This window comes from Pseudopipra pipra, chromosome 1, assembly GCF_036250125.1.
Source record: "Pseudopipra pipra isolate bDixPip1 chromosome 1, bDixPip1.hap1, whole genome shotgun sequence".
NCBI lineage: Eukaryota > Metazoa > Chordata > Aves > Passeriformes > Pipridae > Pseudopipra > Pseudopipra pipra.
Window position 1 is genome coordinate 31,749,629 of NC_087549.1, and position 26,791 is coordinate 31,776,419.

Here is a 26,791-nt window from a genome sequence, read left to right on the forward strand (position 1 = left end):
ATCTGCGTAATGAGGGTTTCCACACCCTATTTTTTAAGAACTATATCTGATTTAATGCTTCTAAAAATTCTTTTGATATCTGAATACCTCTGTTTTACCTCACAGTCATAAAACTTTGTACAATAGGAAACCGACAGCAAGGACAGCTGTGATTGAGTTCTGTACTTACAAAACACATAAAGCTAAGAAATGCAGGAGTTATGCACTGCACCTCATTTCTCAAAGGAAACAGACACACTAAGTCATGTGTCTTTAAAATCAAGGCCAAAAGATTTAAATTTGCATTTGTTTTTAAAAAAATCCTAAAACCTCTTGGATTCCAATGTAATCAAGCCGACATAGCAGCATTGTCAACCACAAGAGGGCATCCATGCTTTCAACCTGGTCCTCGGAGAGACTATATCAACAGATCTATCGATGTATCTATCCATCTATCTATAGACATAGACATGAATATAGATACAGCTATATTTTGTTCTGTTAGGTCACAGCTGAGGCACACATCACTTGTGCCCTGGGAAGTTTCCTCTTTCAGAGCCTCATGGTATTTTCCAGTGTTGATAGCAGATGGCACACGAAGTCTAATTTTGCTGTTCATAAAGCTCTCATGGAATCCAACTTTTTAATTCCTGCAAAAGTTATATTAAACCTTCTATGGTTTTCACTGAGACCTGATCCAACTCATCTAAAATTCATAGGGAAACAAACTGATCTCAGAGAACAGATCCCAAGGATAAGTGTCCAAAGTCAAGCCCAGATTTTCTGAAGTCATTTATTTTCCACAGAGAGGATCTGGAATCACTAAAACTTGTTCAGCATCAATATGAAGTCATGACTGTCAGAGGTCTTACTCTCTCAATAATTTGTTCCACAGGCACTTTCCTGTTGTGATGAGGGGAGAGTGTTGTTTGTTTTGGTTTTGAACTTGAATACATTTTCCTATCTGATGCACATAAAACTCTTATTAGAGCCTGAAACAACCACAAAAAGGAACTTCGAAAGCAAATCTGGCCTAGTGGTAAATTATATGCTTAGCTGAAAAAGATCTCACAAACACTGGAGTGCATATGGTAATATTGGAAGAGAACCCCATCTTCCACCAAAAAAAAAATATCTGTAACTTCAGCACCAGAACATAGAGGTTAGCACCAAAAGGTATCAATTGCTACCCATCATTTTAGATGTTTAAATGAGGCAGAAAGTCACAAGTAGATATCATAAACAGCTGCACTCAGTAATTAACTATATCAATTACCCCATTTTTTACTCTTATGCCTCTCATAGTATTTTGACCAAAAATATTTTTTCCTTTAGTTTGTATATACTTTTATAATTTTACATTCAGAACAGAAGTTGGAGCTAATTTCTCTTTCTTTAAAGGCACACCCCTCTGCTGAGAAGAAATTAGTTCTTCAGGGCCATCAGAATAGCTACTGGGGTAGTTTGCCTAGCATGGCCTTGAACTCATCAAGCATTTTTCTCAGCGTGTATTAGAGCTGCCAAAGACAACTGAAGTCTTCTGCACATTTCAGTACTTTTTTGTAGCAGCACTTGGTGTCAGGTAGTCAATCAGGCAGCAGTGGCACTGACAATCAGAGTAGAGCTTTACTGGCATTGTCATTACCTGGCCCAAGAGAAAAAAAGATAATATAAATTGGGGCAATTCAAATAGGCAATACAGAAAGGCTGCCTTCTTTAAAGTGGAAGGTGAAATTTCATGTGTTAATCAAATATCTGATGAGCTGTAATCCCCTCTGTTCAATGAAAAATATTAAGTTAATGCTTGAGTGCTTGTGACTGGTTTTATCAGGAGCTGCTCGTATGAAATAGCTTATATCCAGAATATTTTTTGCTGCTGTCAACTACAGTGTGATTTATGATAGTTAATTCCTAGCACCATTATGGGACGTTGTGACAAACCTGCATACCTGTTTGTTAAAAGCAAAGTTTTCTATATCCACAGAAAACAAAATATTACACAAAATCAAGGTATTTGTAGCAACTTAAAAAGTAACAGATACGATAACATATATACCCGTGATAATAATTTCAGCTGAATTACAGAATTATAAATTAATTTACAATGTCTAGTCCTGCTTGGAAAGTGTACCGTACAACATACAAGTTGCAAGTTTCAAAGTGCGTAGTCATTTATTGTTAGACCTACTGTTGTAGGCTCCACGGCTTAACCTGAACTTTTTCTTATGCTCTGCTTCCTATTTTGTATCTTTAAAAAAAAAAAATAATAAAAATACTGAAAAATGGCTAGATGCACTGTTTTAACTGTGCTGTCTTTACCTCTATAGAAGATTCCTCATGCAGAACAAAAATGCATTTGTCACATGCATTTTGTCAAAAATTGTGCTGGCTGAGGGCTAGTGACCCACCAAGTAGTTCTGTTTCACTGAATTATTTCAGTGTGTACCTAGATGATACAAAGAGGTTTTCTTTCACTCCTGAAACAGGACTGGATTTTACTCAGCCAAAGTACTTGGCTGATTGAGCACTGTCCAAGTCCAAACCCCTTTGAAAACATAAGGAAAAATGTTTATATTGTAATTGTTAAGATAAATGTTAGTAGAATATTAGAAGTGTTATTCTTTTACCACGTGGACACATTGAAAGGCAATATACCTGTCTAGTTAATGCCCTGTCAGATACAGAAGTGTCACTAACCAGAAATGTCTGAAGAGCCATAGCTCAGCTGCTGACATTCTCTGAAGGATCAGATTATGGACAGATAGAGAGGGGCTGCTACGTTTCATACACTATACAGCCTGTTCCCCCCATCCCAGATATCTTGCTTGAGAAAAAGAATAACTAATGTGAAGAATTCAGACTCCGATCTTTCTTTTGTATCACCAATATGTTACTCCCTACTCTGGAGACAGACTGTTTTGAATACCCTCAAAAGACTGAATTAGTGACTTAAAGATACATACATGTGTAGCACTAGCGAAAGTACCTTCTGTTGTTCCACTTACTCTACTCAGTATTGCTTTTCAAAGTTCATGAATTTCAGAGGTCTAAATGTAGCAATGCAAGCAGTAAACATGCTACATGCTACTAAACATGTATATTTAAAGTGGAGTACATTCTGCCCTGTAATAGAAACCCAAAACTCAAGGCTATTTCAATGATGGAGTAGTTGTGGTTGGTATTCGATTTCTTCCTTTCCATAATCTGTTTTTCTAGTCAAGTACCTGTATGATATTCTAGCTTGATGTGTAGACCCTCTTTATAAATATTCTAGCAAGCACCCATAAGGTGTTCAATTTTTGGGAGGAAAGCTTTTGGCAGATTTGGTTTTTAATAATTCACACAGATATTTTCAGGAAACAGCAAAATATATTTTAAAGGACACTGCCAATTGCTTTAGAAATTTGGAATTTTTGTAAGAAATTTATATGAACTTTTAAAATTTCCTGATGACTTTTATTTACAAATCTTCTTATCTACTTTTAGGTCTGATCTTTCCTGGTTCTTGACTATGTTTCAGTCGGGAGGATAACATATATACTGGCAAACTGATAGTGTAAAAAACAGTATGGATGTCATGTATTGATGGATGTTGCTTTGTAGCAATATATTTCCTTGCTTTTCTGTACAAGAATAAATATACTCCTGCAAAGCACCATTATAAGCATTACGACTGTGTTCAGAAATACAAGAATGTAGATTCAAGCTGAGCTCTTATGCCAGTATATTTAAAATTATGTAGCTTTCTATCTAGATAAGACTTTAAGCTTGTGAGTTAACAGCCGCTGCATCTTGGCCAATGTGGTTCCCCATTCTCCCTAATATTCCTGTCTGCACACAGACATTGTTGATGATAGCAGCAGCCATGTGCTGAACTCTTGAAACACAATAAACCAATTGACGCTGTGCATGAGGTAGGTAATAACCTGCAGTTTCTCTTGCACATATGTATTTGTCTGCTCAGTGTCCCATTGACATTGCAGGTGGAAGCACAGGTGTAAATGGGAGGAATCACTGGGAGTGTGAGGACCATTTGTTGCTTTGCATGTCACACTCCATTTTTAAAGCACAGTATTAAACAATGACCCTTCTCTTTCTGGAGCTATTATTTTTAAAAATGAAGTAATATTCTATATTTTGATGTGTTTTTAATATAAACTAACCTTCAGGAAGCTACACTTGCTAAGGTGAAAATTTTCTCTCCTTTAACAAAGGCTAATCTAAAAGGGATAATGTGAGTCTTAAATCCCAAAGTGTTAAAACCAAATTATACTATACTTTGAAAGTTAATTATACAACAGCATACAAAAAGAAAACATCAGAGTATTATTACAATATCTCTCTATATATAATATGTGCAAAATTCAATATACAAGCTTCTTGTTACTTATCCGTGGGCTTTCTTCAAAATAATGTAAACCTTAACTTATTTAAACCAGTATAAGTAGTTTGATGTTACTCCTGGGAAACAAAGATTGTCGGTACAAGAACCTCCATAGCTTGGAGGACAAGCTGAACATGGGACTCCTACTTTATATGGTGCTTCTCCAATCCAGTTCCCCCTGAAAACAAAAAAGAAAAAGAACGCTTAGTAATTTCAGAGTGGAAGAAAAAAAATCATTAAACATACCTGTTTTGAGTAACTAAAGTTCACATGTTCATTGATGTCCTATAAATCGTCTGTTACTAAAATCACAATATTAATTTATTTCTGTAGTTTACTGAGAAGCAAACCAAAAACACAGCAGGAGAACGACCATGTCAACCAAAACCAGTGACATCCATGCCATGTCCTTTCATCTCTGTGGTGAAGTCCCAGACTTTTTGCTTTTGCTACAGCCAAGCGATTTTTGATTCTCTGATCCTGGGGCAAGAGTATTTTTTACTGGAGGGCTATATTTACGAAAAATTAGCAAAATAAGCATTGGCGCAAGGTTTTCCTTGAGCACCTTTTTGTCTAGCAGTTATCTTAAAAGCCTGTACTTGGAAGACAGAAAAACAAACTAGTTAAATATTACTCTTAGATTGCACTACCCTAGGTCCACACTGTGAAGGTCTGATGCTGAATTCATTGTTCAAGAAAAGAGAAGATAAAAACTATTTGCACCAGTAACGTATTAAAAAGAACTGAATTTGGGTATTTCCAAGGGTCTCATAGATGCTAATGAAAGGAGAAGGACTCCTGTCTGGTGAACAGAGCTGTGTAGTATACCCTAGGGGGAAAGGGGTAAAAAGTCTGGAAAGTGATGATATGAAAAGAGGTAACTCTGAAACATCCATGAACATCTGAAAAACGCATCCAGACTTTTAAGGAGTTTATATAAACCACAAGCTTTTAGAAATTCATGCAACACTCATGATTGTAGGCAGAAAGTTAAAATTAGATTTTTATTTAAATGTTATGTCTCACAGAGCAGAGAACTTTCCTTTAGTTTGCATATGACGTGGAATAGCAGTGAGTAATGCAATTATTTATGAAACATTTTGTCAGCCCCCACCTCCCAGCCAATAACACTGGATCAAAAGCCCTGGTCTGGGCTGTGCCTTGGAAGAAAGCAGGAATCTCAAATAATTTGCTCATTCCTACTTCTCTTCCAAATGGGTACAGCAGATTAAGTGCTCAGGAAATATATTTAGCTTGATAACAGATATGGAAATCCAGAAAGAATTTGCTGAAAACTGATTTCTGCTTCATTTTCTATGCAACACATGGCTGATTTGTGTCAGACTGTTAGATAAACTGGGGCAGGGCCTTTCTAAACTTTGCAATTATCCTCCTTAACTTTATTTTTCCCCCCCTCATTTCGGAAGCACAAATATTTTTAAGTGTTACAGCATGGGATCAGTGAAAATTACTTGAGTTCTAAATCCTAAGTCTTTGCCAAATTCCAATCTTAGTAACTCAGGTTGGGGCTGCAATACTCACTCCATTATTCTGTAGAGGAGTTTCTGATGTGCTGGTTACTCGAACACAAACTACTGACTGGCAAAGAGACCTGTGTGTGTGTGATCAAGGACTCTTAGCCCAACGTCCTTAACTCAAGCTAATTAAATCTTAGAAATACAAACTTAATCCCGGCAAGACCACTCAATATAATTTTTGTGACTTTGCAGGAAGTAGATGTGAAAATCACTATTCCACTACTTATGAATTAAAGGTCTATTCACAATCTCACCTTGAGAAAAAACTCATAACTCCAGGCTTTGGTTTGGTGTTTGAGAAACAGTGGGATTTTTAGACTTACAAAATACAAAATTTCATAATTCATTGGTAACTGATACACAACAATGCATCAGCTTTCAATAATATCTAGTGTATAAAACCATTTTCCTCCTATATATGAAAATGAGAGAAGTATTCTACCAAGTTTGCAATTTTTAATATTTTTTTCAAATAATATTTGGGTTTTTCTTGTAAACTTTGATTTCACCTTGTCCATACTGCAGAACTAGAAGTCAGATACAGTTTTTGCTGCCTAATCTTTGCTCCCTCACACTCATTTCTTACCATCCTTTTCTAGTAAATATTAAAAAGAAAAGGACAGAGAAATCTCCTGGATTTCTAAAGCTGGTTTTTTCCCCAAGTAAGTTTTCTTACTAAATCCTATCTTGCAAAATCTTTAAAAATTCTTTTACTCACATAACAGCTAGAATAATGACATATTCTTGCATAGTCTTTACCACAAATGGACCTGTGCCACCGAGAGTTTATGGAAAACATGCTCAATTAATTATACTTAGATTCCTATACAGAACTATGTCTTTGCCTAGTATACAGTCAGAGAAAACAGTCACTTAACACTGTCCATGCTACTTTTGAAATAATGGTCCAAACCAGACCGCAAATCGAACATGTCTCAGCACTATACTTTACTGACTCATTCTGCACCCAGAGTAAGCTTGGGATGACGTCTAGGAAATGCTGGGAGAAAATTAATTTCTTCATTTCAACCTAACAGAGACCTCTGCAAGCTACTGGATATAGGGCCGCCTATTTGTGTCTATGACCTGTACTTTAACAGACCCTAATACGGAAGGCAAGATGAGATGGATTTGTAGACATGGGCCTTAGGTTGATGGACTTTAGGATGCCATTATGCAGCATGGTCATAAGCAAAGGTATCCTGTGGACAACAACAAGTATCATCACTCTTCATGAATCACAGAATGGTTTGGGTTGGAAGTGACTTTAAAGATCATCTAGTTCCAACCCCACTGCCATGGGCAGGGAACCCTTCACTAAACCAGGTTGATCAGAGCCCCATCTTGAATAGCTCCAGCGATGGGGAGCCCACAACCTCTCTGGGCAATCTGTCCCAGTGCCTCACCACCCTTATAGTAAAGAATTTCTTCCTAATACCTAACCTAAACCTGTCCTCCTTCGGCTTAAGGGCATTTCCTCTTGTCCTATCACTACATGCCCTAGTGATAAGTCTCTCTTCAGACTTCTTGCAAGCCCCATTCAGATACTGGAAGACTGATACAAGGTCTCCCTGGAGCTTTCTCTTCTTCAGGCTGAACAGCCCCAATTCTCTCAGCCTATCTTCATAAGAGAGGTGTTCCAGCCCTGTGATCAACTTAGTGGTTTTCCTGTGGACCTGCTCTAACAGATCCACATCTTTATTGTGCTGAGGACCCCAGAGCTGGATGCAGCACTCCAGGTGGAGAACAGAGTAGAGGGGAGAATCACCTCCCTTGACCTGCTGGTCATGCCTCTTTTGATGCGGCCCAGGATATGGTTGGCTTTCTGGGCTGCAAGCATGCCTTGCTGAGTCATATTGAGCTTTTCATCCACAAACACTCACAAGTCCTTCTCCTCAGGGGTGCTCTCAATTCATTCTCTACTCAGCCTGTATTTGTGCTTGGGATTGCCTCAACCCAGGTGCATCTGGCCTTACTGAACTTCATGAGGTTCTCACAGGCCCACCTCTTGGTAAACCAAATGCCTGATATAGAGAGGAATTGCTTCCCTGAGGAAGTCTAGTTCACCATGTGTATATATATAAAAGAGTGAAGAAATAGGGAATTCAAAGTAAAGTGGAGTCAGGCAAAGAAGGAAGACAAAGAAAAAGTTTTTACAATAGTATAAACAGCAACAACAGAAAACAAGGTTTTGGTTTTGGTTCGTACACATTAAGTTGATTCCTTTTCTTTCTTGTACACTGAAGTCATACATTTCTGTATGTTCAGATGAAAAGTTTGAATAAAGGAACAGCCCAAATCAAAGGCACAAATAGAGGTCATGCTGCAGAAAAAGGATTAAGCAGTCCAATGAGGGGAACAAAACATGCACAAAATATAAAAATAAACAAAAATAAAAGAAAGTAACTCACTTTGGGGCATAGTTGCATACCAAGTAAACAGCTCGTCGCCAAACAGATCCCCAGACGTTCATATTGTGGCACGTGTGGATTGCGCAGCCTATACGATTGGAAGTGGCCCAAACCATCTGAATAAATATTTATTATTGGTGAAGTCCAAATTGAAAAGAATAAATATACATATATATATACTATATATATATATACACATTTATTTGAGAGAGGGACATATAGTTACATCATAGAAAAGTTCAGCTTTGGAGAGTATATCTTGAATAGAGAAAAATAATTTATACAACCTGTGTGTAATGGGTGCACATGGGTCCATAACATCGCATGGGGCATCTGGGATTGCAATCTTGAGGATAAGGGAAAGCATAATCCTTCACCTCATCATACCATGGCTTTACCAGCTGGAGAATAGATCGATACCTGTGTTTGTTTAAAATACAGAAAGAGTAACACTAGGGGCACAGTATTAAGCAATAATATTCTTAAGCCAAATGAACATAGATGGATGTAAACTATAGAAGAGCAGATGACACTAGCATCAGTCCAAAATCTGGATCTCAAAGGTGGTTCAAAGGTTGACAAAATAATTGTTTTGTAGGGTATCCTTTTACCTTCCAGTTCTTACAGACAGGTTCTGGCCCAAGAATCTCAGTAGGTAGGAAGGTCCATGGTCCCAAATGCATGTAGCAGCCCAAGCCTCTGCAGATTTGGCAAGTGTTTCATCCCAGACCTAACAAAATAAAATATCCTTAGCACTAGAACAGAAAAAAACAAATACCAATCATAGTACTAGAACACAAGAAACAAGTATCTTAACTCACAAATATACTATTGTAACACATCAGATCTGGAAAGATGTGAGGCAGCATGTACAGTATCCAGCGGGATTTGCCCTATTGCTGGACAGAATTCCTGCCCACATCATTAGAGGAAGCCAAGTATTCAGATCTCTCCCTTTTTTTTCTGGAAAAGCCCTTCACCTAACAGACATTCTCCTACCATTTTCCCTCCTGTGTTGATGAGATCCATGTGTGGAGAGGAGTGAAATATTGGCTGAGACTCAGATAGAAAGTGAAGGAGAGGAACATGGGGAACAACAATTCAGCATAGGTATTACACAGCCCACAAAAACACCAAAAAATTTGAAATAGGACCTCAGGAGTATCTATAGCCAGAGTGAATGTGTGTGGCAGCTCTTCATATTTGAGGTCACAAGGTCAATAAAAGGGTTTACACAAAGGCAAAGACTATGAATAGTTTCCAGGTGCAGTATGAGTTTCATTACTTTATTCTGCACAGGAGCTGACATTGTTCACTGCCTGGACTAAAAGGATAACAGCTCTGTAAGAAGAGACGATTTCAATTCTTAAGTTCTGCAATGTTTGGAACATGACAAATGAACTTAAACACTATCTGCTTTATATGCCTTGCCTGCTCAATTACATGCCTGATTTGTAACTGCTGCTTTCTCCGCAGCAAAATAGCAAAGCAAGCTTGCCTCAGCAATAATCAAGGTACCGACAATATAACCTACTGGAGCTCTGGATAAAGAATATCTCACTGCTATGTTATAAGTGCACACAAATCCTAGTATATCTTAGTTGCTTAAGGGATACCCAAGTAGGCTGTAGATTCTGGAATTAGATGTATATTTTGAATACCCTGTGTGGAGTGTTTAGGTGCAGGATAGTTGTAGTGACTTGCAGGTATAAAGGCAGGAACAGAATGTGGTAAAATTGCCCACGCAGCCCATCACAGCTCTTTAAAGACAAACGCAAACTCAAACTCATAAATCTCAAATGGCTATGAAATAGAGGTATGAAATAACAGGCAAAGTCAAAAATAAACTTATCAAAGCATAAGGTGGCCTATGTCACAAATATTTTCTGAATTATACACTAATAATGATTTCTAAGACTGAATTCAGTTTTAATTTCACTAACCTGCAGAATGAAAAGGCTAATCATTGACTAGGACAGTAATTCATGCCCTGACTCTGCTAGTTTGAGAAATTTCTCTTAGTGAGAAGGACAAAATTTAGTAAATTTTATGAAATTGCTAGACCACGGAACCAAGCTTTTGTGAATGTATAGTGGGTGAGGTACTTCCAAGACTGAAGGTGAAGAAGTGCAACAGAGACCAATAAGAACCCTTAACACAAATCATCCTCCATTCAAGTAGAACCACCTTAGGGACAGAAAGATAGGTGATGCTCAACACAGAGAAGATCTATTTTACACCTGTTCAGAAAAGCTCCCAGAACAAAGTCAAAGCATGCCAGTATGAGAACAAAAGAGAGACGAAGCATGCTATGAAGGAATGGTTTTCAAGCCAAAGAACACTTAGACTTCAGCTCTGAAAAATTACTGGAGTTTCTTGGAGGAGTTAGAGACGAGTGTGTAACCAGGGAAGATAAGGCTAAGCTGGAGCATGAGGGTAAAAGAGAGGGGACATAGGACTGATATGGCACCATCCAAAGCTCAGGATATGCTCCAGGGCCCAAGGTGAAGAAACCAGTGCATAGACATTTCTTCTGCTTTGAATCTCTGCCATTTAGTTAACTAGCTGCATGTGGCCAGTGTACAAAAAAACCTTTATAATCCCTGTGGTACAGCAGTGGTCCCAAAAAGAGGGCTTAAAGAGAAGGTACAAGCATAAAAATCTGCCTGGGGAGTGGGCTGAAAGGCTGGGGCCACAGTGGGTGTTTGGAGCCTGCCCAGGCCCAGGGGAGCAGAGGAGCACATGGATCCAGCATGTGGGTCCAAACACAGCTGCCTGGTGTGTATCCATAAGGGGCTGCTCCGCCAAGACTGTGACACCCCATAAACACCCTCCTTTGCTGGGATTAATCATGCTTCTGGCATGAGTGCTCCTGCCAGGAGGCTGAACATGAGGTTTGCATGCTTGCTCCCAAGTGACCTGGCTGCACTCCCACAATAATCTAAATGTGTACTGTATTTGCACAAACAGTGCCGAGATCCTGATTTCCACACAGCATATTTTTGTTTACTAAATTGCCTTGCAAAATAGCATACTAGGTGTTTGAAAGAAATGTGAAGACTGGATTAGGTTTTCACTATTAAAAGCCTCTCAAATGAGGCACAGCCCCTGCCTTGGACATTGAGAGTATTTCTAGTTCACTTTCACTTCTTCTCAGCTTCATTTTCTGCTTATCAGGAATCATCTGAAGCATTTGATTGGTAAAGTTTCAGAGTGTTCTTTCAAACTCAGTTAAAATGTCATGGGTTTGTCATGTATAGTACTCCCTGCTTTCTGTTATCTTTTTACTCTTGACCACTTTCTGGACAGAATAAATTTTTTGGCAAACATAAAAAAAATAGAGACAAAGAGAAAGAAAATAACTACTGGCTAAGAAATAAGGGGCAGGTGAGCATATGCAGCATCTTTCAATTTCCTCTATTTCTTCATCAGCAGGCTGATGAAAAGCCTTTGTACAGAGTCCCCTACTGCTATGGAAATCATTTGTATTTCAAGGAAGAAGTCGAAGTGGTTCACCTTCCTTATTTTATTATATTTTACATTCCTAGAAGAAAAGGTGGACTGGCTCTAGATTTACAACAGAAGAAGAGAAGGCATTAGGGAGACTTTATAGAGTCTTCCAGTACCTGAAGTGAGCCTGCAAGAAAGATGGAGAGAGACTTTTTGCACTGGGATGAAGGGATAGGACAAGGGGAAATGGCTTTAAGCTGAAAGTGGGAAGATTTAGATTAGATATTAGGAAGAAGTTATTTACTGAGAGGATGGTGGGACTCTGAAACAGGTTGCCCAGAGAAACTGTTGATGCCCCATCCCTGGAAGTGTTCAAGGCTGGGTTGGATGGGACTCTGATTAATCTGGTACTAAGATGTCCCTGCACATGGCAGGCATAGATGATCTTTAAGGTCCTGTATAACCCAAATGATCCTATGATTCTATAAAAAGGCAAGCAACTAATATAAGCTGAAGTAGAAAAACTTGTCTCGTAATGACCTAAAGTCTTCTAAATTGTCAGAGAATGTACCATTAGTTCAGCCCTTTCAAAAGAAATCTAATCTTGAGTCCACACTTGTAATAATTTGTATCTCAGTTCAGTCCCCTGTTTTGGGCATGCAAGAGAACAGGGCAAAGACATTTAGAATTTTGAACCCACGAGGCTTCGTTGTTGTACATAGATAAATAGCATATAAAGAAATACAAAAATACTCTAAAAAGAGAAACTGAAGTAACTAGAAAGCAAGAGGGACAGTTTTTGTATGAGGAGAAATTAAAAAGCTCAAGGTAATTTTGCTAATTTTGGGTTTAAAAAAAAACCAAAGTGATAAACAAAACTATAAACTCTGAAATTATGGACAATCCAGTGTTCCTATTAAACACATCAGAGAGAGCTGCTTGACATGAACACAAAATTGTAAGAGGGAAAAAGGAGAAAGACTTCCATACTCAGTGGGTCAAGGTCCGAGAAGGTGACTCATCCTTAAATGCTGATCATGCAAACTCCCACTGCCAAACTATGCTTATTCTCTCCCTGGAGATAGCAAATCTTCATTTGCTAGGTTGTAAGTAGTTGGAGAAGAAATCACCTTCCTTCCATACAGCATAAAGATCCGCTCAAAGCTCCATATCACTGATTTGGTCCATCATGGAAACCCTCACACTCCTCAATTGGGTCTTACTGAGCTGCAATAGAGTTAAAGTATGTCACCACACTTGCACTGGCAACTTGAAATGAACATCCTTTGGCCAATTTATTTTTCTTTCTTGAGCCAAAGACTAATTTCCTAGAAAGCTGTCTGTGCTCTCTGCACTGCTCTCTGCAAAACAACACTTTAAAACTACACGTCACTTGAAAATTCTCGAGAGGACTGAACACAAGGAACAAGACAGTGCTTCTACACAGGGTATTTCAACACCAGAGACCACTTTGTGAGGCAGCTCTGGGATGTTCTCTGCACTCACGCAGCACATGCATCTTGAGAGTTAGGAGTAAAATCTTAGCATTAATATAGCCAGCAGGAATTTTGCCAGTGAGCCAGAATTTCATCCAAGTTTTTGTTTTGGTTTGGTTTTTTTTTGTTTCCATCAGTAAACAAATAGTAAAATATTTAATCCATAGAATGTGTAATAAGCAATAGAGTGTACAACAAAATCTCCTTCTTGTTGAACGAAATTTCTTGAAGCCCAAAAAGTGAACTAACTTCCCCAAGGGAAGCCTTTTAATTTTGTGGGTCACAGTTGCCTTGTACTCTCCCTTTTTATAGCTGTTTCTATAGCTGTCTCTCACTCATTCTTAGATAATTTATATGAAGAAGGGATGAAGTTGCCCTTTTGTTCTTTATTGGAATAGCTTTGTTGGAACAGGAGGTGCTGGTCACAACTATGCTCTTAGATATTAAAATAATGATGAAGCTGAATAAACAATCTGATGATGAAAAAGAAACCACTACAATATTGCAAAGATCCACAACATTTGTTGAAAAATAATTGGCTGTTCCCTTCCTACACTAATGGCTATGTTTTAATGTGAGGAATTGTGTACATAACCATTTCTAACTATAACTTGAATGGTTCTGCTCATTTTCATTGCAGGCAGAATTGTACTCCAAATATCAATCATTTAAATGCAGTAGCTTTCTCTTGACCCTCTGCTCAATACATATCTTGGGAGGCAAACATAATCACTTGTTCCTACTGTAAACTTTCTAAAGGACTGATGTATTATTAAAAATATGCTGCTACTCTGGATACATTTACCCTATGGTAATCTTATTTGTAAAGAAAAAAGTTTCAGATTCCTAGTTTTAAATGGACTACTGCAACATCTGTTAGCAGAGCCTGAACAAGTGATTAGAAGTGTTCCATGTATTTGTTTTGGTAAACTTGTTCAACGTCTTCTACTTACAGATAAAGTAGTGAGGTCACCTTGTTGCTTTCAGCTTTACCTCCTATTTCTGCAACAGAAGGAGAAAGCTATTCCATTTAAATGAGTACTTACAGAGAAGACTAAGAGGACTACAACCTTTTGTGTGGCAAAACTGAGAAGAGTTCCATGAAAAAAGAAGGTTCTTAAGGAGCGCCTGACATTAACTCTTTCACCTAGTCATACTGAAGGTCTGTAATAAATATATGCCCCCTGCTTTAATAAAGGTACAGACCCAAAATGACACGTTTCCTTGATATCAATAAAATCCCAAGGCCCAATATTTCTGTAGCACCAGTGATGGGCTTCATAACCTGAAAATGATGCTTTTAATCTCTGCTTTGCTTTAGTAAGTGTAATTGAACTGTGATTTCACATATCCATCATTTTCAGATGTTCTCAGCAAACCTGACGTAATATTGTTGTGTCTCTATGCAGGCCTTGTTGTATGACAGAGACATCACTACCAAATCAAGTGACAATGAACTCTCCTCTTCTCTGCGAGTACTCTGAAATGGTTATTAATGGCAACAGGTAGCAAGAATTTGTGATCTAAATACAAAGGGAGCAGAATACACAGTGGTACACTGTATTAATGATTCTTTCATTCTGTGTAGGTATCTGTGTGTAAACTGGAAGCTTTTAGAAGTGTTTAAATATAAAAAAAAATTAGATACATAGCAGCGTTCCTTCCCTGAGATTGTAAGATAGAACACATGGGCCAACTGGGGAATCCGTCAAGATATGTTTTCAACCTCATAGCCTAGGGGCTCTGCTGATGACCATTTTAAAGCCCTTGAGGGATCCAAAATTGTGCTTTCATTTTTCTTTTGCCATCATGATCCTTGATCTTTCTTGGCTCTGTTTCATTGCCAGTAGCAAGGAAGCTCTCCTCAGTTGCACAAGAGTACAAGGGAACCTCATCAGAGCACTGCTGTGAGTATTTTTAAATACCAGAAGCAGTCTTCAGTACTTCACTGTTTGGGTTTAGCTTGTTGTGGTTTTTTAATATGACACATCAGCTAAGACAGTATTATGCATATTTCTCAATGATAAAACAAGTACCTTAGGCAAAACATAGTCACCCACTACCTTCCTAGGAATTCCCCCAGTGCCCATAGAGTGAGGGTTGCTGATCATAATGACAGAACAGTTGTGGCATGACTAGACCCTCAGCTGGCTGCCTCCAGCTGTACAGCTGGAGTGACAAGTACCAGGTACAAATCCAGAGCAAACAGGTGAAGTACGCTGTTTTAATCAGTCCCCTCTACAACAGCTTCTTTACAGGACTGCAGTTAGGTGATGAGATGGCAAATGAAATGCTGGGATATGCAATTTGCATAGAGTTGCATGGCAACACTTCTACACTTTGAAGTAATAAAAAGTGGCAATTTGTTTCCCAGTTTTGGCATCTTATTTGTCATTAATATAGTTTACTGTGGACTCACATTAGTGATATTCAGATTGTTATTTTGCACAAACAAATCCATAGTGGTTCCTAGGCACCTCAGAAAGATAGCCAATAGGACCTTTTAGCAGTGATCAGTCAAAAAATTAGCCTTTTCACCTCAAACCTTTTATTTTACTCTCCAGCAGCCCTGTGCTTCTGTTTGTTTGCCCAGCTGAAGATCAAAAGTTCTTGCTCCCAGAATGGCAGCAAGTGAGAAAGAAGAAGACCTTGCCTCAAGCAATTTCTTCCTCTGGGGAAAACACTGTGAAGCCAAGGGATGAAGTCTGACATGTCCAGTCCATCTGTGCAGCTGCATTCCACAGCTGCTAGTGCAAGTCCCAGAGCGGATTAGCACATGTAGGCTGCTACTCTCCAACATACAGGTCTGTCCTCACAGGTCACTCAGCCTTGGACCAGCCACACCATTTGCACAGTGGCTGTTTCTCCAAAATCCCACAGTGGGGTGCAGGGTACAACTTCTCCCCTTCATTTTCATACAGTCAAACCTGTAGCATTTTTAGGTCTAGAAACTTTCTGTAGAACCCCCCTTCCACGTTCACTACCACGAATCTGGCACAAAGCTTAATAAAACAATCCAACAGCCCTTCTGCCTGCATGCTTTTTCAGCAAAGTGACTGAAAGAACCTTGTCTCTTTGCCTTCACTTTTTCTCAATACACACTGTGAGGTGAAAACATATGAGCTCACTGGAACTTATAGACAGATTTGGCAAACTTTATGTATTTATTTGGCCTCGAGATCATTTGGACTCTAGGTTCTCTCTCTAGGAATATGAATATTTTTTAATCTCAACTTCCACCTGTTAGAAATTTTTCTGTGCTTACTGTAATTGGTGCCTACCACAGATGTAGGTCCTTTCTCGCATGCATTAGGTAATAATTAGAAAGTTTACACAGAAAATTGCCAGTCTGCCCTCTAGAGAAAAATATCTTCATGGGAATCGCAGCTCTGTACGTCATTCCTTTGCAAATAAATAGAGGGTCAATACATCAAGCTGCTTGTCCAATACTCCACTGCAACTCAAAGTAAAACTGTGCAATGTTTTATGGTAAATTTACTCTCATATAACCAAATCTCCAAACATCTGATTCACACTTCTGAAGGGCTCAGTATTAGAAGGTCTGTCTTAATCAGTGCATCACCAGACAGATGTCCAAGAAACCTCACTGCCAGAAACACTCCTCTTATGAAAATTCAAGTCTGTATTTTACACAGGAGTTTATGTTCCTGGGTGTCTATTTTGCGCAAATAAAAAGGTCTATCATTTAAGCTTGACCACTGCAAATAGTCAATTTGTTTCTTCTAAAGGTTGTCTGCATTTCTTTTCATATTTGGCACCAGGCTTTTAAACAACAAGAAAAAAAGAAAATTGGTAGGCTGTCAGATTTAATAACAATAAGCTTCCCTGCTATGCTATTATTTGTTTAGTTCTTGGAAAAGTAAAGTATCAGAGCTACATATCTTAAAATATTCAGTGCTTTTCTAACCTACTGCAAGACATATTTTAGTTGGCAAAAACTTATCTTAGAAGTGGTAACAAAAAGGACCAAACTTTGTCTAGCTCCATGTCGCCCTGACAATTGGTCATAAGTCTGAACAGAAGAGTGTCTGACCTCTATTATTTTATATGTGATTAGAGCAAATTTTCTTTTCTTAGAAACACAAAATGCGAATGAAAAATATACGTATTGTATTGTATTGTTTTGTTTCTCATCTATATGAAAAAAACCACATTTTCTCTACTTATTTTTGTTACTAACCACTGAAGTTTTTTATTAAAAGATAAAAATATTCCTAATATCTTCAAAAGTTTTCAAAGAAAATACTTATAATATTCTGAGTAGCTTTAGCTGAAAGACATAGCAGCATGACACAAAAGAAAACACATAGAAGCTTCTTCTTTCTACAGAATAAAGACTAAGAAAAATAGTTCTTTATTCTCAGAAGAAGAGAGCTCAATTTAAGATTTTTTTCTCTTGATACAGATTAACAGATATCACAAAAATCGATATAGGTGCAAAACCCATTCATTCTCAGTTGTGTTAAAATAGACCCAAAACCCCATCCGAGGGCACCTGCAAATGCATTCGTACATGGAGATGCCTGAGCTGAAGACGCTGTTCTGTGTACAAAAAGCAAACAAGGGGCTATCCTGGGATTTCCATCTTTTGCTGTCTTTGGGATACACATTTTCACAGACCTTGATAGATTATTTCTCTTTTCAGGTATGGAAAGAGGATTAAAAAGTTGAGAGGCTTAAGGTTACTATCATCTCCATTCATGTATGAAACAAAGTACTGTGTACTTTGGATCAAGATTCTTGTGAAAAATGCCCTGTCTCTGTTTTTAGCCAAGGAGTTCAAGAGGTGCTACATTTAATAATAAAGGAATGTCTAAATCTGAGGGCTCTGGGCAGCCTCCTTTTTTTCTGAGACTCTACTATGTTGGTTGTTGTTTGTTTAAACTCCTAGAAGGTTTTGTGCTAATACTAAATTTAAATAATGTAAATATTCTCTTCTAAAACGCCACCAAGATGGATGTTATGCATAAAACATTGGAATGGAGCTCTAGTACCAAAGTAAGTTTAGCACAGTCATTCTCTTTCAAAATACTTATCAACAACAGCATTTTTGGGGAGTATTTTCAGATTTTTCAAGGAGCACTTTCCAGGAAGAGTCTTTTCCATTCAACTTTTCAACAGGTCTTCTATCGTTCACTCTGAACGTAAAAGATGGCTTTTGTACTTCATATAGCTAGCATCCACTTGGATTTGACCCCACATAAACACCAGTTACTGAGACTGAACAGGCTTTCCTAGCTTTCTGTAAATGAAACTGCTAGAAAAATGGGCAGCATCCTACATCTCACTGATAGCCAAGTGCTGCATTATTGACCATGGCGCACTAGGAAACAAATAAGTGGCTAAACTCACCTGTGAGATAAATGAGAGGTAGGTAACTCTATTGTGCCAAAATTCGTGGAAAGTAAGCTCCATCTACTCTTGCTTTCTTTCAGCTCACTGTCAGTTGCCACGTTGTGCCTCCACTGAAGAAAAAGACTGAGTCTGCTGTTAAATTACTGCTTCCTTTCCAAGCTGTGATGCAGACAAATACCCTTAACTGTAACCATGTAAATCACATCACTTCGTTCTGTACTATTCTAACTTGCTGAGAGGATCAATATTCCAGAATTCATTAGCCCATGATCTTCAGACACTCCTGGTGCTGGGTTATGGTACTAGGCAGAAGGGACATAATCAACTGGTTGAACAGAAGTACAAGTAGTAAGAGGCAGAAACTGGAACCAGTGAACACATTCCACCATTACACCCCTTCTCATTTGTTCTTACATCACTTGTGAATTCCCAGCAGAGAGCAAGCTAAAAGCTATGGCAAATTGGGATAGGTGGACCACACTGGGGAAGCTCCAAGCATCTTGATCTCTCTCCTCCCAGAAGACTGGGGTGGACTACACTTACCTTTAGGGTTTTGCTTTTTGCTCTGGCATGATGAAAAGTATATTAAGATCTTTGTACCCTGACTCATCATCTGATTACTTTATTTCAACTTTCACCATGTATATGGGATTTAAGAGAACAGGGCTACTCAATGGAAAAAGTAGGCTGCCAGTAACTTCTATGGTAAATTCTTTATTGCATTATGGCACTTGTGTCCTTGAACATGCCTGGCTAAAATGATGGTCCTAATCTTCTTTGACATTTAAGGGTGTGTTCACTAATTTAACAAAGGAGCTGTAAATGGAGTGCAACTGTCATTTGATCCAATATGCAGAAGTATTGTAACGACATACACATGGAAATTAAGGAACAATAATATGCATACATGCATCTTAATGCCAAGAAAACTGTCAGTAAATATGTAAAGGGTAATGATTGAAATGAAAAGTATAGCAATACTATTGGCAGTTAAAAATGCATATAAAGATTAATTATCTGAGTTTTAAAGGGAAGTATTTAAGTTAGACATTTGGAAATTATTTCTATTCCTAAGGTAAAATATTTGCCAAGAGATGTGACTGAGACAGCATCACTATATGTGTTCAGGAATAGACAAGATGAAAACCATATGTATGTAATGCAGAAGGAAGTCCTGCAGCAGGCCAGGGATAAACTACATGAATTAAGAGATCCTATCCAACTCATTAGACATAAATCTTGAAGGAACTAGCCCTGCAACCCTTACTCACAGACATGTATGATTTCAGTGGGACCACAGAGATAAACCAGAGCAAATGATTCAAGAACAAAATGTCCTTTAAAGTTTAGAATGGTCTGTAAGAAACCACACTGACAACAGCAAAAAAAAATTATTTATCAGAAATGCTTTTGAATTGGAGAGAAAACCAAATTAACTCAGTCTTTCCATGCCCATATAAAAGGTATTAAATGGGACTTTGGAAAACCTGAAGTAGGTTTGTTGGGGTTTTTTTTTCATTTTGTCTTACCCATCACCTACTGCATATTCACAGAACATCTTTAAGATCACCTTGACAGCAAGAGATTTTTATCAAGACTTTCAGATTTAGAAGTGACATAATAATGCACTTATTTACATTTATGACCACTAAGTGGGTTATTTTCTTGCTTCTCTGACCTGACGTCGTCTCGTCTGCAAATTATCTGGGACAAGAAGCTAAGTATCTAAATTCATCACCTCAGCAAAGAGGGTCTTTCCTGAAGCATACAGAGTACACAGATTTCCAGCATGACACACATGGGCTCCTTCACAGGACTACAGGAACTTCTTTTGGAACACAATTACTTTTCTTTTAGAATAATAGGTAATTTCATTTGTCCATGTTATCATGGTCTTTTATGCAGATTTACTAGAAATTGATAGGCTCATATTCTTCATTCCCTTCCAGTTCCCCTGCCACCTGCTGATGAGAAACACAAAATAACTCCTAGGTAGCCAAAATCACAGTCACAGAGTATTTTAAGTTGTAAGAGACCCACAAGGATCATCCAGTCCAACTCTTAAGTAAATGTCCTGTATGGGGATCAAACCTGCGACCATAGCATTATTAGCACCATGCTCTAACCAACTAAGCTAAACTCAGTTTTGGTTAGTCTGCAAATCTTTTACTTTTTTGAGTCCTACAAAGTGACATGTTCAACAAGGGGCAGATTTTCCCAAATACAAAAGTGCAGTTACACATCACTGAAAAAAAAAAGAATTAAAATTGAACATCTGAATATCTGAACATCTTCTGTTCATTAGCAGGCTCAGGTTTACTTAGAGCACTTTTTTCTCCTAAAATTTTAAATCTTCAGGCATAGTTCTACAAACACACTTTTGAGTATGCAATCCTGTCTCCTCTAGTATACTTCAGACATGCTACTCCCATTCTACTAATGACTATGTTGATCCATACTGGGCTCAGGACTCATCCTTGCAGAACCAGCAGTGAACTACTCACAGCTTGTCTTTTGCTATGGCTCTTCAACAAGTTATTCAGATCACCTTAGAGTACTCTTAAGTAAAACCCTATGGGAATTCCATGGAGGACAGTGTTCAATGCTTATTAAGGTCCTGTTCTACCAGTTACTACTTCTGCATGCAACACTGAAAAGAGCATGCCTGTGTGTAAGCAACTTCTCAGCCAGCATGCACACAGTGACATGGGTTGCAAAAAGACCATATGGTCTACAAAGAAAGTGACCTCAAGTGGGGATGACTGGAAGGAAGGTAAAATAACATCTGATCCTATGAGAATCAGATATTTTATTAATGAATGTTTTGGGAGCCTAAAGGTAGTATCAATGCACACTAAAAGGCATGTTTTATGAGACTCAAATTTCAGCTGACAGTATATTGCAAATATTTACTGGCCTACAAAGTAGCTGAGATGTTCCAAAAAGGCAAAACAGACCTCTGTAGTACAGAATTAGCATTCAGAGAAAGGGATTTGTTTGTTCACAAGCTTCCACTGTATCTACAGATTTACGAACTTTGCACACTAGACAGCTGCTGGCAAATCTACACATCACTTTTTCTGAATCATGAATTTTATGGAATTATTCTGCTTTCTCCAGAAAAAATATGCAAAGCCAAGTAGATGTTTTTCACCCTTTGCCACGTCAAAAGTATGGTGTCATCTTTCTTTCCACAGGTACACCCTCAGCTTTTAGAGTACAAGCAGCCTAAAGTAAAACAGTCTCAGGATGATGAAGAAAGATCCGAATTAAAATAAAGACTCATTAATTCTATATTATCAGCTTAGAAGTTCTTGTTCTCTTTTCACATGTACAATGACTAAATTTGTACCTGTAGAAAAACATCCAGTTGAAGGCATCAGTAACACCAGAATCAGAACCAAAAGGAGGACTACTTTGAAGTCTAACACATAGGATGCCAATGTCCCAACAGAAAGATTTACCAAAGTATAACTGGCATTAAGACACACCAGTTTCTTTCACTGCGGACTGAAAATAAAACAATGACTCCCATCACAGTTTTTCACTCCTCAGTTGTTCAGTTTCCTTGGGGACTGCATACAACAACAGGCTGGAGCAGCACTAAGACACACTTCTCCCAAAGAGAATTAAAACACTACCCCAGCTGTTACTGCAGTGTTTATCTGACTTTCCCCTACCCAATGCATGTGAATTCAAAGCTGTTCTTCAAGACCTCTCATCCAGAGCCCTACAGCACATAAACTTTCTAGACAGTAAGGGCAGAGAGAATAATGCCCAGGGACTGCAGAGTATCTATAAATGCACTGAACATGCAAGAAGCAGACTGTACTGGGGAAGGAACAGAATGTGCCAAGAAAAAAAAACAGCCAAAAAGGTTGGGTGTGGAGAACTGGAATCACAAGAACCAACCCATACAACTAAATCCTGAGTCGTTACCAGGGTGGAATAAAAAGCAAATGGAACTGTACAGAAGTGAGAATGTGACACAGTAATTAATGAGAACAGTTCCTAACAGAATTAGGAAAAAACAACAAAACACGATTTAATATGATCAATAAGAGAGAAAATATGAGAAAATATCTTTTTCTTGTGCTTCTAAACTGCTTAGTTTTTCTCTACCTTAACACACTTACAAAAGATTTCCACAATCTACTGCATCTGTAAGCAATTCCAGCTCTCTAACATGTGACATCCGTTTTAATCATTGTTAGGGAAAATGGGAAAGGCCATTTACTTCACTACCCCTGCACTTTTCCATAGTATTCAGGACAAGAACACACACTCTGTAAGGTTCTTTCAAGTACAGTGAACATTCTCTGCTGGTAATGACAATATGTTTGCTGTCTTATTAATGAAAATGAGTATTGAGTGACACAACATCTTTTATATATAGCAGCAGCAACCTCGTGTCCCTGTAAGATACAACAGGTGCTGTGCCACATACTGAAATTATTCAGAGAGCAAAGAATGGACAAAGCAAACAGGGCAAACTAATGACAGGGCATTAGTCAGACTGGCATCTCCAGTCTTGGTATGGCCTACCAGCACCATGCCATCTTCAAGGCCTTCCTACCAAAACCCTTCTGTAGCCACAGAGGTAAAAAGTTACACAGATGCTGCCATGACTTCAACAGAGATGGCAGAGCACACCATGTGTGATGTTGCTCACTGGGCTTTTTTTGCTCTGTAGTTACATGGGACATACATAGAATTACTCAATTTTGAAAGAGAATTGGTGGCAAAGGGGTTGTGTGTCACTTAGGGATCAAAGCTCAAGCTGCGCTCTGGATCATCACCTATGTAGCCTGCAGTCCTGCTTTGAATTTTGCAGCATGAAGTCACAAAGTACTTTCAGACTGGAAAACCAAATGTGAAAGCAAGCCTTAGACATTGCACATGAGACTACTGATGGGGCTGATGCTGACAGGAACACAAGTACATCCTACGACTGGCTGGTACTGGTAAAAGCAATAGTAAGAAAGGCAAGGAAAAGAATAACATGGAAGCTGTAAAGACCATGCCTTCAATCTGGATTTTGTATCTGTGCTGCAGCAAAGCTGCAGGAGAATACCCAACCAATATAGATAAAATCTTTGCAGTTTATGTATGGGGTTAAATAGATTTAATCACGGAAACTTGATCTCTATTTTAAAGGGTTTTTTACTGAACAGGCTAAGAACACTGTACTCTACAAACCCTTTGGGAGTATGACAGGGTGCTGGCTTCACTTAAGCAAACTGCAGGAGCACATTTCTAAAAGACACAAGCCAAGGAAGGGCATGGTAGGCTGCCATTCCCTCAGACATTACAACAAAGTTTATTTATGCAGAATCAAAGGAAACGTCAGTGGAGAGCACAGCAATGAAAATGATGACTGAGCTTGACTTCTGACCTCTTTGTTTTTTCTGTCTCTGACCTTTCCACTTAAACAGACTTCAAACTCAGCCTATGGTCTTCATTCTGCAATATTTTGAGTGCACTCAGCATTTTGAGGTGCTGCTGGGATGTGTTGAACAGATTATATGATCAAATCCAGATTTCGGTAATGTCTGTGACAGAAACCATGTCCAAATTGTTACTCGTTAGCTGCTAAAAAGGAGGAATTGCTATTACTGTTATCCTCTTTTTATGTCAAGTTGATGGTATCCTGTTTCTCAAACCTGTTAACCATCTGCTGTCACATGAGAAACTCTGTGACTTAAAGCATTTCTTATGGTGCTGACACAATGTGTCTGGGCTTTCAAAACAATGTGAATGTCTTACTTAGAAAATAAAAAAAAATTTTGGTCAACCAGCCTTTATTTAACACTAGAGGTCCAGTATGCATGCATTCAAAGTTGGAACACAAAATAGCAAACACATTGCTTTAGCTAGCAGAGCTAAGTATGAAATCACAGTGAATGAATAACTTCTATCATACCTGCAGGAACAGATAATTCATATAATAAGTACTTGGCCATAAGGGGGAAAATGAGCACACTGAAATCCTATATATTAGCAAAACATTTGAAAGCAACATTGTATTTGATGGAAAAATAAAGGTATTAGGTGTTCACAAACAATATGCAGTAAGTAAAACATATGAACAGGAGCCAAACAGTGCATCAGATGAATTACTCTGCAAATACAGTCTTACCATATTCCTTCCAAAAGTATTATGTGTGAAAGAAATTAGAAATGGTCATTAGCTACTTTTTTTGCGCACATCAGGGCAATGATTTTCAGTGTAGTCCACAAAAACAACCGGGCTACTAATGATGAGAACTTTAAACACTGGTGATCACAGGTTGTGAGTGTATACTGTTCCTCAAGCCAACAAGCAGTTAACTCACCACTTCATTTACTTGGGTGTTAGAACCTTCACTGGGACGACACATGGAAATGAAAATTGAACAGGGCAAGTAAGAGGTTCAGACTTCAGTATTTAGCTTTTGCTTTCTTAAGTTAATGTGGCTTTAAAAATGTAAGGATAGGACATTTTAGTAAGCAATAATAGATAAAACCCCATTTATCTACTTAACTGAACCCTTGAAATCTGTTTAAGAAAATTAAATCACTGACTTACAGTTTGTTTTACCCTGAAATAAACAAATTTCACTTACCATATATTCCATGTTGGAAGCAGGTGGGAAGACTTTGCCTCTGACTTGATTATGATAATCAAGAATGGCAATCATGTCATTCTGTGAAATGTAGCGCTTCCGCCTGGCTTTGGGAATGTTTGCAGAGTCCAGATGAGCTGCCAAAGCCGTCTCAATGTCAGTGAAATTATTGTCTGACAGGAATAGGTCAGTGGAGTTGGGCAACACTAATGCACTTGTTTCACAGAGAACGGAAAATAAGAGAGTACAACTGATTGCAGCAATTACTGTCATTTTGGGGCCAAAGGAGAGAGATAGGCCACAGAGGAACTCTGCTTTAAGTCAGGGCAGCAGAAAACAGATCTGTAGAAGAGAAGATGTCAAAGATGTGATTCTGTGTATCTGGGTAACAAGACAAAGTGAACTGACAGGCTGTGACTAGAAAAATTATTTTGTCTTTCAGCTCAATCATAAAAACAATCCAATCAGAACACGTGTTGCTGAGCAATTTTCAATAACTGTATTAAGTGATAATAATATTCTTACTAAACACATCAAATGAAGTATCATTATACCATTAATTACATGATCATGGCTAGTAGAATTCCTGAAATAGTGACAGTGCTATCACACCAGATCAGTCCATATACCACACTATAAATCTGAGATGGGGAGACTGCAAGAAACCTCATATTATGTTTTCCACTGAAAGTGAAAATATACATCCTAGCCTATGCCAATCCCATAGGCATGGATTGTTTTGACACAATGTGGCAGAGATAAACTCATAGGCAAAAGAAAACATAAAGCATGAAAGCAGGACATCTAGAAATAGCATTAAAAACTTAAGTTCAGCAAAATGTGATAAGCATTGAAAAAAACTGCATGCAAAGCAAACTTATGGAGCTGAATGGCTTACCTCTGGATAATACCAAGAAAAAAAAAGAACTGAGTCTATTGTTCTCCCAGTATATATAGCACTCCCCTATGTGATGATATGAACCTTTGTGAAAGAGTGTCTCTTATTACAACGCCCCAAAGGACTAAACTCTGCTAGTTGTGAAGCTTCTGGCCAGGGGCGCTGCTAACAGCTTTTATATGTTACAGCCTGTGAGAGCCAGTACGGGCAGTCTCTCGGAGGGTCCCTCTCAGCCAAGGCGGGCGGGAGGGGCTTTGCGAGCACGCGGCAGCCATTGGGTGGCACCCCGGAGGGTGGGGGCTTTGGGAACTCAATCACACCCCCGGCTACCGGAGCACAAAGAGGCAATGTGCAGGACTCCTTTTTCGCTACTTCCTACCTTTCTTCCTTTTTTTTTTTTTTTTTTTTTTCCCCTCCGTGTTTGTTTCTTTCCTCATTTCCCGAGCATCACGCTAGCTCGGTAAACGATGTTTTACGCAGCTCCACGAGCCCGCACGGCGCAGTTCGCAAACCTGAGTTTGTTGTCCCAGCCACAGGAAATGGAATCCGCGCAACGCCGTCCCCCCGGCCCGGCCCGGCCCGGCCCGGCCCGCGGGCAGCGCGGTGGGGATGTCCCCGGACCCCGCCGGGCAGCGGAGGGCGGGCGAGGGGCGG

The 26,791-nt window shown here is 38.7% G+C and overlaps 1 protein-coding gene across 1 annotated transcript; it reads right to left on the reverse strand.

The window, feature by feature from the left end:
- On the reverse strand, window positions 1-26,325 carry PI15 (peptidase inhibitor 15). Its single transcript, XM_064650526.1, has 6 exons — window positions 26,138-26,325; window positions 25,240-25,581; window positions 8,924-9,042; window positions 8,600-8,732; window positions 8,313-8,428; window positions 1-4,541 (listed from the first exon to the last, which is right to left on the reverse strand). The coding sequence occupies exons 2-6, from the start codon at window positions 25,510-25,512 to the stop codon at window positions 4,406-4,408; spliced, it is 777 nt and encodes a 258-aa protein (XP_064506596.1). The 5' UTR covers window positions 25,513-25,581; window positions 26,138-26,325; the 3' UTR covers window positions 1-4,405.
- Between the last annotated feature and the right edge of the window lie 466 nt (window positions 26,326-26,791).

Excerpts from the sequence above, each read along its gene's own strand:
- PI15 (XM_064650526.1), bottom strand. The coding sequence starts at position 25,512 with ATGACAGTAATTGCTGCAATCAGTTGTACTCTCTTATTTTCCGTTCTC. Across the intron at positions 9,043-25,239 it reads CTTCCAACATGGAATATATG|GTCTGGGATGAAACACTTGC; the intron begins GTAAGTGAAATT and ends TTATTTTGTTAG. Across the intron at positions 8,733-8,923 it reads CTGTCTGTAAGAACTGGAAG|GTATCGATCTATTCTCCAGC; the intron begins GTAAAAGGATAC and ends AAACAAACACAG.